This window comes from Anomalospiza imberbis, chromosome Z (assembly GCF_031753505.1).
Source record: "Anomalospiza imberbis isolate Cuckoo-Finch-1a 21T00152 chromosome Z, ASM3175350v1, whole genome shotgun sequence".
In the NCBI taxonomy this organism is placed as follows: domain Eukaryota; kingdom Metazoa; phylum Chordata; class Aves; order Passeriformes; family Viduidae; genus Anomalospiza; species Anomalospiza imberbis.
This window is the reverse complement of record NC_089721.1, coordinates 10,864,159-10,882,212: the sequence shown is the minus strand read 5'-3', so window position 1 is coordinate 10,882,212 and position 18,054 is coordinate 10,864,159. Positions and strand designations below refer to the sequence as shown.

The 18,054-nt window shown below is 41.2% G+C and overlaps 1 protein-coding gene across 2 annotated transcripts in view; it reads left to right on the top strand.

Moving 5' to 3' along the window:
• The window catches only part of NADK2 (NAD kinase 2, mitochondrial), a 32,840-nt gene that overhangs the window by 1,286 nt on the left and 13,500 nt on the right, over positions 1-18,054 (top strand). For both annotated transcript variants that reach the window (XM_068175643.1, XM_068175642.1), the window contains exons 2-5: positions 14,467-14,555; positions 14,910-14,998; positions 16,537-16,618; positions 17,922-18,005. In XM_068175643.1, coding sequence (XP_068031744.1) covers positions 14,467-14,555; positions 14,910-14,998; positions 16,537-16,618; positions 17,922-18,005 — 344 coding nt within the window. The remainder of the gene's footprint in view (positions 1-14,466; positions 14,556-14,909; positions 14,999-16,536; positions 16,619-17,921; positions 18,006-18,054) is intronic.

The following is an 18,054-nucleotide window of genomic DNA, read 5'->3' as shown; positions in this document are numbered from 1 at the left end:
TACTCCCTTTACCCGGTGGCTGTCTTCCAGAGTTCATATGCCACCGGTGGGCTGAAAGATGGTACCTGCAGGAGTTACTTTGGCTGCCAGCAGTCTGAAGTCCACATCATGAGCTCATATTATTAATTTGTCCACATATTCGTTTGTGTCTGGCAAGTCTTTGGTCTCTTAAAATGTAATGTTTTAGATCTCTGTTAGTTTGCAGTGTTTGGACTAAACTGGTAGGTGTGCTTAACTTATATAGCAAGGACAAGTGGTTGCATAGACTTGCTTTGTAAAGAATTGGGATAAAATGTACAGTATCTACAGCCATGTCTGTGTGCTTCAGTTGGTCATCTACCTCCTATAGAATTCCTCTCCAGATATTTTTTACATGTTTTGTGTAGCTGTGTAGTCACAGTTCAACAAGTTGAATGTCAGTCTGTATTGATTCTCATGTAGCTTCCTGTTGCTGAGGTGTCCCAGTACTTCCTTTCATACAGTGGTTAGGGGGAAAAAAAGGTCTCTCACAGCTCAACTGTTAAGACATTTTATTTTCATTTACCTTTGTGTGAGAAATTATTTCTTGTTGTTGAGTATAGAGGTTGTCCTCAGTGTGCAGCTAAGCCCAGGAAAGGCAGCCTGGCTTTGTTAGGTTACTTTTCCTTAGGTGCTTCTGTACAGGCAGGACTGGGACACTGAATCAGTGAGCAGCATTGCACATCCCTTAAGGTGCTCATGACTGAATGTAGTGTTAAGTTTCTTTTCTCATGAGTATGCATATTTTGCATATTGGTAACCTGTGAATATGCATTTTTAGAGAAGTAACTGTGAACTCAGTGGGTGATTATAATAGTTGCAGAAACACGCTGGAGTTTGTCCTTTTGGAGAAACTTACAGGTACACAATAATTCTTGGTATTTATGACAATTCTAGAACTTTTCTAGGACTGATTCTTTTTTAATAACTACCTTTCCCCTTAAAATATTGCCTTGTGAGGAATTGCAGCAATAAAACTTGGTGTCGCCAGGTAGACAAAGCCCAACTTGCCCAACTATGTGTGTAGCAATATTGAGTTAAGCTCTTGCTGTATAGGCAGGGATACAAAGATTTGTGCAAGAACATATTGAAAAGGTCTTGCAGAATTTTGGTTTTTTGAAACAGAAAACAAGAGAGCAAAGGAATTATCCTTGCTGCCCATTTCTTAAAAGTTTTTAGCTGATCTGTAAAAATTTCAGTATTTGCACTCCGCTGTGACTCTGGTCTCAGATTTTTTTTCCTCATCCTGAGTTAATGGCTGAATATATTATGTGAAGATTCAGAAGACTCTTATCCTCACTGTTGGGGAGATCACTTTGTAGCAGAGTGATTGCTGTGAAGTGTCCTTCCCCCACAGTACCATTGTGGGCAGCTTGGGAACACTATGCATTTTGCTCCCTGGTGTTAGCTGCAGTCCATGCTCCCTGCATCTCTGTTTCTCCTGGGGAGACTTTGGAAGCTGTTCCAAGGCAGCTGATCTCAGAAATGAGCCCAGGCACACTGTCTTAGGGTTTGCAGCTCAGTTGTGTTAAAGGGCTACGCAGAAGGCAGGGTGGGAGTTGAGTTCATGTGAAGGCCTCAGGTTGGGATGCAGGCAAAGAGTGAAAGCAAAAGAGCATGGGAGAGGTTTGGCTCCTTTGATGCTCGGAGCTGCTAGCTGACCCAGACGTGTTGGTGATGGGGGTTGCATAGTAGGGGCTCAGGCTTGAGTGATCCTGGAGGAGGCTTGTGGTATAAGGAAGCCAGCAGCAAAGGAAGAGCATGGTGCTGTCATACTCCTTCACGGACCTTCAGATGGCCAGACGCTGGCAGTCTGAAATGCAGAAATTCATTTCAAGGCAGTGATGGAGGTTTAGAGTTGAGCAACCATACCTGGGCTTTGTTGCCTGCCTGTTGTGAGCAAAAGAGATGTTTGCAAGTTTCTAGAGGATAACTGATCTCTGTACATGGAAACTTCAGATATCAGTATAGCACAATTAATGAAAATTTTGCACTTAATCAGTTCTGCCTGATCACCAAGACAGGAGAGAGGTCCTGAATGTAGCTGTTTCAACAGGTGTGTTTATGTCTTATGGCTGAATATGCAGTAAGTAACTTAATGCAGAAATGGTGGTGCCTTTGTGCACACCTCCTAATGAGATGAGATTTGTTTTATGTTTAAGGAGGCTGAAGATGAGTCATTGGCATACACCAATATGTACTAAAATATGATATGGGTCATAGTATATGTTATTATCTATGATATACACTGTATAAATCACAGTATCCTCCAAGAAGCAGAATACCAGTAATGGAGGTGGCTGGCTGACATTTTTAATAAGCCATAAAGGCCCTGGGCACCTGTAGCTTAAACACTTCAGTGGCCTTACTTTTGGACACCAAGTGAGTTGTATTATAAAAACACTATGAAATGTTGCAAAGTCAAAGCTGCAGGGTCACAATTCCAGAATTCTTTCTCTGTGCAGACAGAGATAGGTGAGGTAAAGAAGCAGTCGAGACAGCAGAAGGGCAAAACTAATGGTGCAGAGATGGAAAGCAAGGGCTACTTTCACAGATCTACTAAAATACTCTTTGCTTTATGAAATTTAAGGGGCTGTTGGATTTCTAGGACTTGCAATTACCAGCTTAAAGTTATACTAATCTTTCTCCTAAGTCCCTACAAACAGTTTGCTTACCAGAAGTAATAGCAATTTGCATTTCTTGTGACTTAGTTTACTGAGATTAGCATCTAAATACGACTAGTTACAAATATGAATGATCCAGTCAACTAATACTGGAGGCTATTTCATGTTCTGTTTATTTCACTCTCAGTAAATCCATGCAGAGGAACCACTGCTGTTGTCCTTATGTAAACTAAGAATATAATGCCCCAGTAGTAGATAGAGCTTGATTCCTGACTTTTGGTTTTTGTTTTGTTTGATAGTGCAGATGTGGTAAGTTGCTGACTTCTCACAGCTGTAAGGTATTTAGGGAAGATGAACAATTTACCTGTCTAAATAAATTTCATACACAGTTCTAATTATCTCTGAAAATTTCCTGTCATATGAAAAGTTGTGTTTGTCTTGGTCTTAATTGGAAGGAAGTGTGGAATAGATGTGATATTCTGCTGTGGCTGGTTTATGTGTCTTTATTTGGGGCAGGGAGGGAGAGCAAGTTGGAGGTTTGGAACAAGTTTTGGCTCTTTTGGACCACTGCAGCTAATTGCTAGGGGTGGTAATCTCAGTGATGTGAAGTTCATACAGCTTTATGGAAAACTAGTGTCTGGGTAGGGAAGAGGTAACCTGTTGTCAGGATATTGCCTCCCCTGAATGAGGCCAGTGTGAACTTGCACAGGTGATGCAGAGGGCAGCAGCAACATCCCAAGGAGGGCTGGCCAGGAAGGAAGGAGTGTTGCCCAGCAGGTAGGTGACATTTAGCTGGGGCTCCTAAGTTGTGTGCTGAAATAGCCCCGCAGAACTGTGTGTGGTGTGTGGGGGGTGTATGTAGCAGAACACTATCCTCCCACCCTCCTGCTCCTAATTTGGATCTGTACAGCACCAGTTGTTGCTAGCCTGTGCAGTAAAGTTTGCATGTCTCTTAGAAAATTCCTTCTTGTGGGAAGTGTACTGTTTTACCTTTAACTTGATAGATGATTAATTTTTTGTTTTAATTACAGAAAAATTCGTTGCTATTTTTTACATTAAGTAGTGAAAGATACCCTTTTAGTATCACTTCTGAATTACTTTTCCTAGATACTAGTGTTACAGGCTTGTAACTCTCATACCACCACCTGAAGATACAGTTTAGGAAAATACCTAGGTATTTTGTTCTTAGATTTCTGGTTTAGAAGACTGCGCTTCAATACTGATGCCTGTGATCCTCTCAAACACTTATTTAGAAAGTGCTACTCAAATATTTTCAGAATTCTGGGATTTCTGCAAATGCAAAGAAGGCAGCAGAATGAAAAAGCAATATGCAAACTTCAACATGCAACTGAATTCTAATTTTAAAATAAAATATGTTAATTTAGCAGACAGCTAAAAAAAAGTTGCTTTTCTGAAAATCAGTAAGCATGAGGGCATTTAACCCTGTGGCCTCTTGTGGATCCAGATGTACAGGGTGTATTTGAAGGTAGTATCTTTACATAGAAACTTCCTTAATGAATGAGGCGATACTCTGAAGTTTTTCATTGTTCTGTTGAATTCAGACTACCCATCTCTTCTGACCTTGTAATGTGAATTTTTTCAGTGGATGTTCTTTCACAGAGCACGCAAAGTGTTTTAAAGCTGTTGGGAATCTACTATTTTCTACCTTATCCTGAAAAGAGGGAGAAGTATTAACTCAGTTTAGTGAATTGAAGCATACAAAATTAAAGACACGGGTTATATTCTACTAGGATTATATAAAGCTAAAGACTTTTCTTCAGAAATAAAATTTTTGAACTAATCCACTGGAAACTGAGATGGGTGTAAATGCTTTCCTAGTTACACAAATGTGGTGTGCATTTGTTTATCTTTACCTTTGAAATTTGATATAGTTGCATCAGTGTTAAGTCACTGTACTGGCATCTGCTTTAGTATATTTTTTCTCCTATGTTGTTATTCTAAGAGGGGTTTGGAAAATGATGGAAACAAATGCAATATAGTAATTATTTTTTCCATAAGATTTGTTTTTTTCAGTACACCATTCAAGTATACTCATCACATATAGCAAATTGATATAAAAATAGGGCATTCCTGTATAATTCACTTAAACTAAACTTCTGGGACTACATCACCAATCATCCTATGCTTTATACAGCTGAAGAAGCCTGCTTCTCGGAAGTGACTTTAATGCTGGTTTTAAGTACTTCATTAGTTGTAATTTACAGCATCATTTAGGTGTTGTGCTGAATTAATGAGAGCGATTGAATTTCCCGGATGGCACAAGTTTTATAGAAATCTGTTACTGAAGAAAGCAGTTACCACTGTTTATAGTTAACACAACAATTTGTTCTGCCTTAGCCTTTGAATTGCAAACCACTATGTGTATTCTTCAGATGTGGTTAAAATGACAATAATGCTTTAATGTGGTGGATGAACAATTAGAAAACAGTTCATGGCATTTTAACTTTTTTTCATGTATGCATCAAACTCTTGCCCTAAAGCAGCATTTCTGTAAAACTTCAGGAACATAATGTTGCAGTTAAGTCAGCTATTACAGAAGTAATGGTATACAAAATGCTACAATATCTATACTTCATAGTCATTATTCTACAGAAGATACATTAGGCTACAGCAGCGTTTGAAGGCTTGCCGTGATGGTGTAATTAAAGTGAGGGGTCTAAGTCACTGAAGAAGAAAGTGAGGAAAATATAAAGAAAAATATTCCTAGCTAAAATAGTGGACTTCTGCAGTATGAGGGGTGTTGCAGCAAACTGGTAGAAACGTAGCAAGTAGCCAGGAACAATATTGGGAAAAATGCAGAACTGTCAATTGACAGCAAGTTAGTAAATCAGTCGGTATGCTGGTCAGGTAACTCCAACCTTCTTGCCTTTCTTATGTGGTAAGTAGTGACTTACTGCATTGGTTAACTTGGCACATATTTTTAGAAGAAGTGGCTAGAGCCTGTATAATGCGTAATAATCCACACTGGGAAGGAGGAGGAATTGGATTTAATGCTATGACTTGCAGCTCAGCAGTAGTTTTATTGGAAAACTTGATTCATGTTCAAGGCCTTATAGGAGACTTAATCCTGAGCCTTGGTACTGCTGATCCACAATAGGAGTTTGTTTCAGGAACCTGATTGGTTTCTCTGATGCTTTAGTTAAAGTAAATACTCATTATTAAAGCCTTCCTGTAAACAATGCCTTTATGGATTGGATTTTTTAGCTAATAAATTATCAGAAGCAAGTGTATTTGAAGTTCACTCAGAACCTGCAGCTGCTGACTGAGACTGGTTGTAAGGCTCACTTTAGAGAGGGGTTTCAGAGTGCTTGTGCAAGTCTGAATGAGCTGGACTGCAGGCCCTTAAAGGAGCTGGGTGTCCCCAAATGGGTTAATCCACTGTATTACTGTACACCGTAATCGCACACTGTACTGCAAACATAATTCTACTGAAACTGGCTCTGTTGATAACAAAAGGTTGAGTGTATTGGGTTTGTGTGGCCAGGTTTTGGTAGTGGGGAGGACTACAGCTGTGGCTTCTGTAAGAAGCTACGAGAAGCTTCCTCCATGTCTGACAGCTGATGCCAGCTGGATCCAAGATGGAAAGTCACTGGTACAGGTCAAGCCACTTAGAGGTGGTAGTGTCATCTCAGTTGGTAACATATTTAAGAGAGGAAAAAAAAATACTGTGCAAATGTAATTGCTCTCAGAGGGGAGAGGAGTGAGAGTGTGTGAGAGACACAGGGTCAGTGGAGGAGGAGGGGGAGGAGCTGCTCCAGCTGCCAAAGCAGAGATTCCCCTGCAGCCTGAGGTGCAGCCCATGGTGAGGCAGCTGTGCCCCTGCAGCCTCTGGAGGTGCAGGGGGAGCAGAGAGCCACCTGCAGCCCCTGGAGGTTCAGGGTGGAGCAGAGATCCACCTGCAGCCCCTGGAGGTGCAGGGGGAGCAGAGATCCATCTGCAGCCCCTGGAGGTTCAGGGTGGAGCAGAGATCCACCTGCAGCCCCTGGAGGTGCAGGGGGAGCAGAGATCTATCTGCAGCCCCTGGAGGTTCAGGGGGGAGCAGAGATCCATCTGCAGCCCCTGGAGGTGCAGGGGGAGCAGAGATCCACCTGCAGCCCCTGGAGGTTCAGGGGGGAGCAGAGATCCATCTGCAGCCCCTGGAGGTTCAGGGGGGAGCAGAGATCCACCTGCAGCCCCTGGAGGTTCAGGGGGGAGCAGAGATCCACCTGCAGCCCCTGGAGGTTCAGGGGGGAGCAGAGATCCACCTGCAGCCCCTGGAGGTTCAGGGGGGAGCAGAGATCCACCTGCAGCCCCTGGAGGAGCCCACACCAGAGCAGGTGGATGTGCCTGAAGGAGTCTGTGACCCCATGGGAAGCCCGTGCTGGAGCAGGCTCCTGGCAGGACCTGTGGCCTGTGGAGAGAGCAGCCCACACTGGAGCAGATTCCTTGGCAGGACCTGGGACCCCACTGGGACCCACAGTGGAGCAGCCTGTGCCTGATGGACTGCACCCTGTGGAGGGGACCCAAACTGGAGCAGTTTGTGGAGAACTGCAGCCCATGGAAAAGACTTACAGAGAAGTTTTTGAAAAATTTTCTCCCATGGGGGAGCCCCCAGGCTGGAGCAGTGGAGAGAGCTCTTCTAGTTGAACTGTGTCCGAAACAACTTGAGATGAGCTTGACTGTATCCCCCATGCTCATGTCCCTGTTCTGCTGAGGGGGAGGGAGGGAGAGCTGGGATAAATTGAGGGATGGAGGGAAGATGTTTTTAAGATTTCTTTACTTCTCATTATCCTGACCTGATTTTGATTCATAATAAATTCAGTTAATTTCCAAAAGCTGAGTCTGTTTAGTCTGTGATGTTTAGGTGAGTAATCTCTCCCTGTCTTTATCTCAGCTTGTGAGCCTTTCCTTATATTTTATCTTTCCTATCTCATTGTGAAGGGGTGTGATAAGAGCAGCTTTGGTGTGCACCTGGCATCCAGCCAGTCAGGGTCAACATGCCACATTAAGTCTGACTTATCAAATTCAGTAAGTCTGGAATTTTTCAATAAATACTTAAATCTGACTAGTTTTTTTTTTTTCCCTAAATATGGTGGCCTTACTGTCCTGAGTCTTCAGCTATAGCCAAGACATATGAGATGTTATCATATATTTACTATTTCTAGTGCCAGAACAATTAGATCTAATTTCCCCTTTTAAGAAGTCAAGCAACTTTGAAAGGAGGAATATTAAAGATCTCTCTCAGCCTTTCTTCACAGGAGAGGTTCTCCAGCCCTCTGACCATCTTTGTGTCTCTCCTCTGTACTCACTCCAACAAGTCCATGCCCTTCCTGTGCTGGGAGCCCAGAGCTGGATGCAGTGCTCCGGGTGGGTCTCAGCAGAGCAGAGGGACAGAATCCTCTCCCTGCCCTGCTGCCCACAGGGCTCTGGTTGCAGCCTGGGGTGTCTTTCTGGGCTGTGAGCTCACATTGCTGAGCCATGTCCAGCTGTTCATTCACCAACACCTTCTAGTCCTTCTCTATGGCTGGTCTCAATCCCTTCATCCCACAGCCAGTATTGGTATTGAACCCAACCTGGGTGCAGTTGCATTTGACCTTGTTGAATTTTATGAGGTTTATACAGACCCACCCCTCAAGCCTGTCAGGGTCCCAGGTATGTATGCCACCTCCACCCTCCAGTGTATCAGCTGCACCATGTCTTGGTGTTGTCAGCAAACATGCTGTCATGGGTGTGAACACAGCAGTTGAAGTTCACAAATGGTACTTGTTTTCTGCTATAAATTGAGGGTAGGTGTGCTGTCCTGTGCTTACTGTGAAAGTTAGTGTTATGTCCAAGCCTGGGTATCTGTTGTGTACAACGACCAAATTCAGCTCCCGCATCAGTTCCAGCTGATGGCAGGTAAAAACACTAACCATTCAGCATTGTGGTTCAAGCTTGCTGTGCCTGCCCTAGGAGACCCATTTTTGTGAGACACTTGAAATGTGTCTCCAAGGTACAAATTCCTGTTAGGCAAGTTCTGCTAAAGCTTGCTGCTCAGTTTGATTATCTATTCTATTGTTGGCATTTTATTATCTAAGATTTAGAAGCTGAGCCGTGCTCTAATCCCATGTACTTGTAGGTGGATTATTTTTACATTTTGAAATAGAGAAGCTTAATATTTCATTAGAGCTCCTAAAAAATCCAGAAGTTTAGTGTGTGCCTGACCTGTAAGGAAAACTGCATTTGTTTTTAGTGTGACAAATCAAGCTTTATCTTAACTAGTTAACACTAGAACATAAGATAATTACTTGCCTGTAGGTTGACAATCTTTAATAATTAAGGAAGTTTTGAATGAAAGTCAAGTTTAGTCAGGAATGCTAAGAGAAGTGTATGACTTGAAACACATCCTCTATTCAGAGCTGTTCTAGTTCTAACCTTAATGTATTGAGAAAAATATTTTTTCTATAAGTCTGTCAAAATCTTGTTTCTTTTAAGCAGAACAAAACTGAACACAAACTTTGGTTATACTTGGGACGTGTGGTTAAATCTCAAGAGACAATTTCTGAAAATACAGGATTTAAAATGCCATACTCTGCTTAGAAACAGATTGTTATGTTAGTGCTCATCATATTTTTGTCTTGAGTTTAAAATTCAATTTTTTTCTATTCAGCTCTTGAGCTCTAAGTCTGTTTGCATTGTTTTGTGGTTCTTTCTGTAGAAATTAGGTAGATTGTAAAGCAGTGATCTGTTCTTGTTTGTTCATTGTGGAAATTTGAGAGAGTAATTGTTTCTAGATCTATGCTTTTTATGGTTGTTGTTAGGGTTTTTTTTTCATTTTTTCCCCTTTTTTTTTCTTTCTAGTCTGACATTTAGTTTAACTCCTCAATGACCAATAGTTGTAAAACAAGTGATTGGTATTAACTCCACCCTGGTGCAGTTTAAAAATACATGAAGGTTAGTGCTGTAAATTAAGCATAAGCCTAGTAGTGAGAATATATATGCATTCATATAAGGCCAAAGTACATCTGAAAAGTTCAATTTGATCTTACTAGACGACCAGGGGAGGGCCACAAAGAGGATCATGGGGCTGGAGCACCTGTCCTGTGAGGACGAGACAGTTTGAGCTGTTCAGACTCAAGAAGAGAAAGCTCCGAGGAGAGCTTATAGCACCTTCTAGTACATGAAGGGACTCCACAGGGAAGCTGAAGAGGGACCTTTTGTCAGTGAGTGTATTGATAGGATGAAGGAAATGGCTTTAAGCTGAAAGAGGGAAGATACAGCTTAGCTGTTAGGAAGACCTTCTTTACTGTGAAGGTGGTGAGGCTCAGGCACAGATTCCCCTGAGAACTTGGGAATGTGCCATCCCTCAAAGTGTCCAAGTTCAGATTGGATGGAGCTCTAAGGAATCTGGTCTAGTGAAAGGTGTCCCTGTCTAGAACAGGGTGGCTGGAGCTGCCCAGCTCTTTAAGGTGAACCTTAAGGTCCCTTCCAACCCAAATCACTCTGTGATTAAGCTAGGATGAGATGCAGGAGGTGCTCAGTTGACAAATTCACTCCAGACAATATCCGTGTTAGTGTATTGAGAGAACATACTCTTTTATCCTAATGCTTAATGAGCAATGCCAGTAGGACTCAGCTATGGCTTTTCTTTCCCCATTTTCTAAATCAAGAGTCATAATCCACATATGTAGACAACAATGGGTATTCTGATGTTACTTGGCATTGTGTTGGCTTCTGTATTTGTGTCTAGAAGCCATGTCCTTGTTGTGCAGCATTGTTCCTGCAGGGCAGACATTACTAAAGGACAGCATACCCACAGTTTAAACCAAATTAGTTGGGACTTGCCAGAGGTGCAGGCTGAGACTACAGAAGGAAGGCAGCCAAGCAGAAGTCCCTTGAATAAGTGACTATTAGAGGAACTTTGTGAAAAACATCCTTTCCTTAAAGAAGGATCAGGCCAGGATATTCAAGAAGAGCTATTCTTAGATATTTGATTTAGACCTTTTCTCCTTCAGTCTAAGGAAAAATAGCTCCATTCATAGGAAATGTTCTGTTCCCCTGAGTGTTTTCTATTACAAGCTCTTCTGGAAACCTATTTTGCATAGCATTTCTGCTGTGAGGTTTAAGACTACTACTGAAGTTTTGCCTCAATGTATTTTTGTCCAATTTGTCTTTGTTTTCATATGCTAATACACTTTTTTGCTAGAATAGCTCTTGTGTATATATTCATGAATTTTATTTTGTGTAGTATTAAGGTCAGATTAACAGGCCTAATTGTAAATCAGAGCTTCCTCCAAAGGAAGAAGAGCTTGAAAGTTATTTTCATGCAGAATCTAATACCTCTGTGCCTTTTTGTGGAGTCAGTTGACAAAACCCAAGCCTGGCATAGGTTTTGGGGCCTATCTGATGATTGGGCTTGGGAGCCAGGCTGTCTGTCCTTGTGCTGTCTGTACATCCCAAGTGTCTTCAAGGCTCTTTAGGGAGGTGATCATGCACACAGCAACTGGATTGCCTGATCTTTGTCTACATCTCTTTTGAAGTAAAAAGCAGGTGCTGGTCTCAGTTTGGTCTTCACTTTGGCCTAAGTGCAAACCTCTTTCCAGCAGCAGCATTTGTCTTAGTGTGGCATTCAGGTGCTAGATATGAGGCAGGAGCAGAGGCAGTGAAATGCAGGTACATCTCTCTGAACACTGGGAGACACCTTTTCACTGTGAGGGTGACTGGATACTGGCACAGTTTGCCCAGACATGTGGTAGAGGCTCCCTCTGTGAAGATCTTCTAAAGCCACCTGGATCTGGACAGGTGGATTCAGGTGGCCCTGCTTAAGCTTGGGGTTGGACCAGAGGTCCATTCTAGCTCTGCCATTGTGTGACTCTGTGCTTCTGACCACAAGGACTGTAGGCACTTCTCTGGTTCTTCAGAGTAGTCAAGTGAGAGCAGCTGCTGATTAGTGTTCCTGTTGGATATCCTTGACTGTGGTCAGGCTCAGTTGGGCTTCCCCTTTGTAAGTTCTTAGATGAACGAACTTGGAATTTATCTCTGAACACAGAGAGATGAGGCTGGAGATGAACAGACTGTTGTAATCTCTGGAGCCTTTTGCAAATCAGGACAATTAACTTCATAGATGTAGCACAGCCATTTAAACTAAAGGCCCTAACTTTTCATTTTTCTTGCTTAGTGATGTGTGCTTACTTGTCCTAGAGCTAAATTCAAAGAAGAGATGTACATATTCAATGCCTATTCTACAGTGCTGCTGAAATGGTTCATCCAGTTGTCAGAATACTGACAGTTTATTTGCTGAGCAACCTCTTCTGTTTCCTGAAGCTGTTGATGAAATAATTTAACTCAGCTATGACAAATGTAAGATACAAAACAGACTGTTCCATAGCAGTGGCACTTCCCATACCTCTCCTTCCTCGTGATGCCAGAGAAGTGCTAGCTGTTGGCTTACCACTGATGTTGATGGTTCAAAAACCTGCAAACAATCACACAGAGAGTTATTACATCATTATTGTTCTGAGATAAAAGCTCTCTTCCATCAAGTTGAAAGATAGCATGCTGACAAATTAGCCATATAAATGAGGTACATAAAATTGCAAGATGGAGTTTGTGGTTTCTATTTTGTGTGGAACTAACAGCAGCCTAAAAAAAGTGTGCTGCCACAGCAGTCTGCTTGTCATGTGCTTGTTTTATTTGCTGCAGATACTTCTAGAGGAACCCTGATTTAAACAATGGTGTTTTTTGGAAATTGATTGTGGATTTGTTCATGTGGTAAGGCAAGATGATTTTATGCTTCAAAAGTGCAATTGAAAATTCTTCTAGCAAATTAGACCTATGCTACTCAGCAGCAAATATCTATGGAAGGCAAATACCTCCTTTTTTCCTTTCTACCTTTTTCTTTCCCCTCCAGGTGGATGATGGAAAGCTGACAGCAGACCTGGCAATGGGCTGTGCTGTAACTAGCATAGCCCTGTGTAATCTTTCACTCCCCAGAGCCCACAGGGGCATTGTTCAAATTCCCAGTGCAACACCATGGGCTCTGCAAGACCAAGAGGTGTCCGGGGTGCACAGGCATTGTAGCTCAGCAGTAGAAACAAGCGATTTAAGTGTGTGAGGCAATTAATGGGCCATAACACCCTCTATCCCAGTAAACCAATGTGAGCAAGCTTTGAAAAAACCTGCAATATTTATTTTGACGTTTTCTGATCATCCCCATACCTGTGTCTTTGTGTGATCATGCATAGCTGGCAGGCATCTACTCCCACTGTCTTCCTTTAGTGCTGTTGATACATCCAGGCCTCCTGTGAGTCTCTGTTGGAAGTAGTTTCCTGATCCCAGTCCAAGACCACCTGAAGATTTTGTTCCTGCAAGTTAATTGTTAATTGTAAATACACTGAGTGGAACAGCAATGCAGTTCCAGAGCAGCCAATTACATTCTTGTCTGTAACTGTTTTGGTGCTGAGTCTGTCTTACATTCTTAGCTTATGGTTGGATTTCTTGACATGAATGGGTGTCAGATGAATAAAGATTTCATTTCCTGGGTGTTGGATTGTGGTTGACTTCAATTGTCATATCCTGACAGTCCTTTCCCCTTCTCTCTGGAGTTGAGAAGTCTATGAAAATGGGATTAGACAAGGCTGTCTGGCACCGCTTGGAATGGTATAAAACTTTGAATAAAGGCACTTGAATAAATTGCTGGAAGTGCCTGTTTAGAGCTTCTGGCACAAATTAATTCCTCTGGACAAACTCTAGGAGAAGTTCTGTTTCTCTGCTGATAAATTGGTTTCAACTGTTCAGGGAAAAGGAAGCAGTGACAGTATAATTGTAGATTAATTCAGGCTAGAAGGAGGATCAGGGGTCTGCTGCTCAAAGCAGGATCACTTTCCCCATGAATATATTTATAGACTCTTTTTGCTTAATGTCCTTTGCACCCTTTTTCTTTCACTTTCTTTATCTTCATGCACACGCATATTTGGCCATATCAGCCCCAGATGAGGGCCCCCCTTGCTAAATAAGATAAAGAATGAATGGTGACTGAATTACTCGTACAAAAACTTGTTGCAAAACTAATCTGCAACAAGTCAGTAATCTCACCTGCCTGCTTATGACTCTATCTTTATAAACTGCAAAATGTTTCTATGGTCTGAAGAGTATGTTGAGATTAATTAAGTATTCAAATTCTCCAGTTTCCAGGGAGGATGAGACTAGAATGCACCTACACAGTTTGTCTTGTTATTGTTATCAACTTGTTTGACAAATGTGGTGTAAAATCCAGGGAACAGTATCAAAGGTATTAGGTAGATTGTCCTTAAGCTTTTTTTGGTGCAGAGAAAATGTCACCTTTGTCAGCACTTGGCAGTCTTCCATTTTAGCTCAAATATAATTTGAAGGGTAATGCTGGAGGTGTTTCAGGCTCTGTTTCCTTAATTGTCACTCCTGTTGCTTTTTTTGTTGTTGTCTTTCTTCTCTACAGCACATTTTTGAGCTAACTGGGTGTTTCAGCACATGGCAGAAGTATAATTAGTGTAACTGTATGGATTCATGTGGACTTTAAATCAGTTGGCAGATTCAGGAGGAACAAAGTGTCTGAAGTTGCATGGAAGTCAATGTAGTATGCTTGTTTGCATATTTGTGTAGTCCATGATTCTTGACTGCTGTGGCCATTTGAGTCACTTAATGAACTTAATGAACTAGTCAATATAACCTGACTGCTATGTATATAGAAATGTAATTAATCGAAGAATGTATCTCTGCTGAGAGAAAATAACATGCTTTTTTATAGTTTCAATTTGCATTGCTCAAGAGCACTTACTGTACTTCTACAAATACCATTTGTGTCTTACAGCTTGCCTTGAAGGGCTCTAACTATGCTGGTCTGCTGGAACGGCATCGCATTCATACAAAAAATGTGGAGCATGTTGTGGACAGCTTACGGTAAGAATGTGTTGAGGTTGAGGATTTCAGACACAGGGCAAATATCCTTGGATTGTGTGAAACAAAAGGAAGCCTCGTGTTACAAATACTAATAAAATGGGAGTACTGAAAAGAGAGGGGTGCAGATGAATAGTCATTCCTGAAAGAACTGTCATGTGAACGGGCTCAGTTTAGTTGACTAGCATGTTCTGTTATCATCTTGAAAATAAACAAGAAAGTGGTACAGGATTTGTGTGTCAAGTGTTTTTGAGCCAAATATGACTGTAATTACTCCTTAGTTGCATGACAACTTTTTGGAAGGCTGTGACAAGGAACTATACAGAATGGAATTCAGACTTTTTGTGGACTTTACAGGAATGAAAGGATAGAAGTTCGTCTTGTTAAGCGTCGAGAGTATAATGAAGAGACAGTTCGGTGGGCAGATGCTGTTATATCAGCAGGAGGTATGACTTTATAGAAGGGAAGTATTTGTTTCAGTATGTTTTCATGGGTCTGTTTCTCAAAAATACTTGGCAGTATTTGAAGCAACTGGAAATAATGCACATTCTGAAAACAAATGCTAATCTAATTGTCAGAAAATCTGACAAAAAGCAGTGGTTATGACCATCTTATCTACCTCTAGTATCTAAAATTGTAGCCCATGGAAGTGAATCCCAGTGCATGGCCACTCAAAAAGTCTTTCATGTGTGAAACAACATGAACTGTGGAATTTACTATAGTTTTCCACTGAAGAGGATAAAATTCTTGATGTCATGTAATTTTATGTAGCCCTAAAACATACTTGTTGTTTTTTGGGATGTGAGGTGTAGACTAACATACTACCTCATGGTCCCCTTGCTCAAACTGTCTTTCTTGCTTTCACACTTAATCCAGTGACTGGCGTATCAAGTTGGATGGTACAGGTAAAAAGTCTGCAGCTTCTGAGCATCTTGTGCCACTGATCAGTGTTTTCCAGATGAACCAACAGAGCAATTAACCTGATTGTTTATCTTTAATATTGGATTGCAGCAGTTAATTCAGTGTTATTTTTTGGGATATGCTGCAAATACAGCATTGTGTTGCTGGGCTCTGACATAGTGTTCACTCATCTGTGGCAAATAGGCTTGACCACAGCTTTCTCTCTTCCCACTAGTCCAGTTTGCCCTTAGGCAATCACCATGAAGATCACCAAGATCACCATGAGGAATGGGTAGAAAGGTTTATTCCTGTCACACTCTTACGGATTTCAAAGAACTTCCTCAAAGTGCCAGTTTGTCTTTGGCAAAACTTTTCGTGGTTGAGGCAAGCAGCTGGGAAGTAATAAATCATCTGAGGTTTTCAGAGCTTTATGTTTTTGTGCTGTTCAGAGCTTATGTCTTCTTGCAAAGACTGAATGAGGTTATAGGGTTTTTTTTTTTTTCTGTTTAACAGACAGGAAAAAATACCAATATCTGGAGAAACAAGTAGATTTAAAAATTTCTTCTTCTGAGATTTCTACTTACCCAAGACTTCTTTTTCAAGTGTGCCTATTTGAGGCCAAATAAGACCTTTAAATTGCCTTTTAGGAGGACAACTGGGGTGAAGCTAAAGTCATTGTTTTTATGTGACTCACAGTAACATTTGGTCTTGTTTCATGTCTCTTGTGGCTTTGTTTAGCAATACTTTCTAAATTTACATTTGCTAAAAAATTTCTCTTACCTGCTGATAAATGTACAGAAATTCCCCTAAATCTCTTTTAAAGCTTGCTTCTGCCGCGTTCAATTGCCTGGGCATGTATAGCTGTCAGATAAGTTGTTCTTTTTCCAGTCATGTTTGCCATCTCAAATTCAGTTGTCACTACTTTTATTGGATAAGGTGTCAGTAGTTTTGTCCCATTGTATTTTTGTCCAGCTTGCCTGATTTGTTGTTGATACAAATGCACATAATGCTAATGCTGAAGTACATTCTGTTTGGGGTACTAGAATGTGAAGTGAAACTAACTTTTAATCTGTTTTCTTTGTAGGTGATGGTACAATGTTGTTGGCAGCCAGTAAGGTCTTTGATAAATTTAAACCAGTCATCGGAATAAATACTGATCCTGAAAGGTAAAAACATATTTGGGAAAGCAGTGCTTTATTTAATATTAGGCACACTGTCTATCTGTTTTCATGGTACACGAGGCATACCTGTCGCATTTGGCAGCATAAATGTCTGTTTTAGTGGGTTGTAGATACTAAGGGAATCTCTTTTTTTTTTTAGAGAAGTTTGCACAGGAGTTATCCTGTCTCATCTGAGAGGACACTTAGTAGTATTGGACAATCATGCCTGTGTTAGAGTTCTCACACAGATGTTCTCACACACCAGTGTAACGGCACTTGCAGCTAGTTAACTTGTATTACTAACCAGAAGTTTGAGGCTAGAGATGGCAGTACAGAACTTAGGAAGAAGGAGTTTGTAAAAGCAGCTAAGTTTGGTGCCTGAACATACTAAACCTTAAATTTTTTGTGAAGAAGGTGGATTCAGTTGAGCGTCAGATGAAGAAGTTTGCTATTGTTTCTTAATGTAAACCATGAGATACCTCAGAAAACTCCTGAACCAATTGCTGGCACTTAGCTGCACCCACCTGCCCACATCAGTCTTGCAGCTCAGTAGATGCAGTGTGGTAGTATTGCTTGGTTGGTATAACCTTCAAATGGATGGCAAGTGAAACTCTGAATTCACCAAGGCTCTGCTTGCTGAGAAGTCCAGATTTAATTTCTGTTTGTGATATTTCTGCCTTTTTCATATTGACAGTTAATTTATTCTTAGTACATAAAGTAGTGGTCAAAAAGTTTAATTTCTTTCAAACCTTCTCTTCTAAAACTTTTCAAATGCTCTGAATAGCTATTCTGCATTGTCAAGCCTGACTAGTAGGGTTCAAATAACAAGTGCCTTCAAATTCTCACATATTGCTCATGGAAGGGAGCAGTGTTTAGTCTTCTAGTTTTGACATGAGATTCTTTTGATTTTAGGCATGTTGCTTAGCTGTTCACGTTGCTAACTTGTGTGTAAGTGGAGAAAGTTTTTTTACCTCACCTGCTAGGTTTATTAAGCTTAAATTGCTTGCCTGGAATGGTGACAGGAACTATGTTAGTGCTTACATACTCCTGCAGGATTATTAGCTGAACAGACAGTTTTTAGGGGAAATGTGGGAGAAATAGCCTGTCTCAGACACACAGACTCCAGAAGCTGAGAGCAGTGTGTTATTACTGATCTGGTACTGTGCAAGAATAGTAGATATTCCTAAAGGTCAAAGAAGTGTAGCTTTGCTAGGTGTAACACATAGGGAGATTTGTTGTGTTTTGTTTTCCGAAGGTACCAAATCTGAACAGTAATACTTTAATTTTCATTGTCATTTTTTGCTACCAGATCAGAAGGTCACCTGTGCTTGCCTGTGAGATACACACACTCATTTCCTGAAGCACTACAGAAGCTTTATCGTGGTGAGTTCAGGTAGGATTCACTGATCTTTGGTTTAAAAAACAGAGAGGGATTGGGAAAC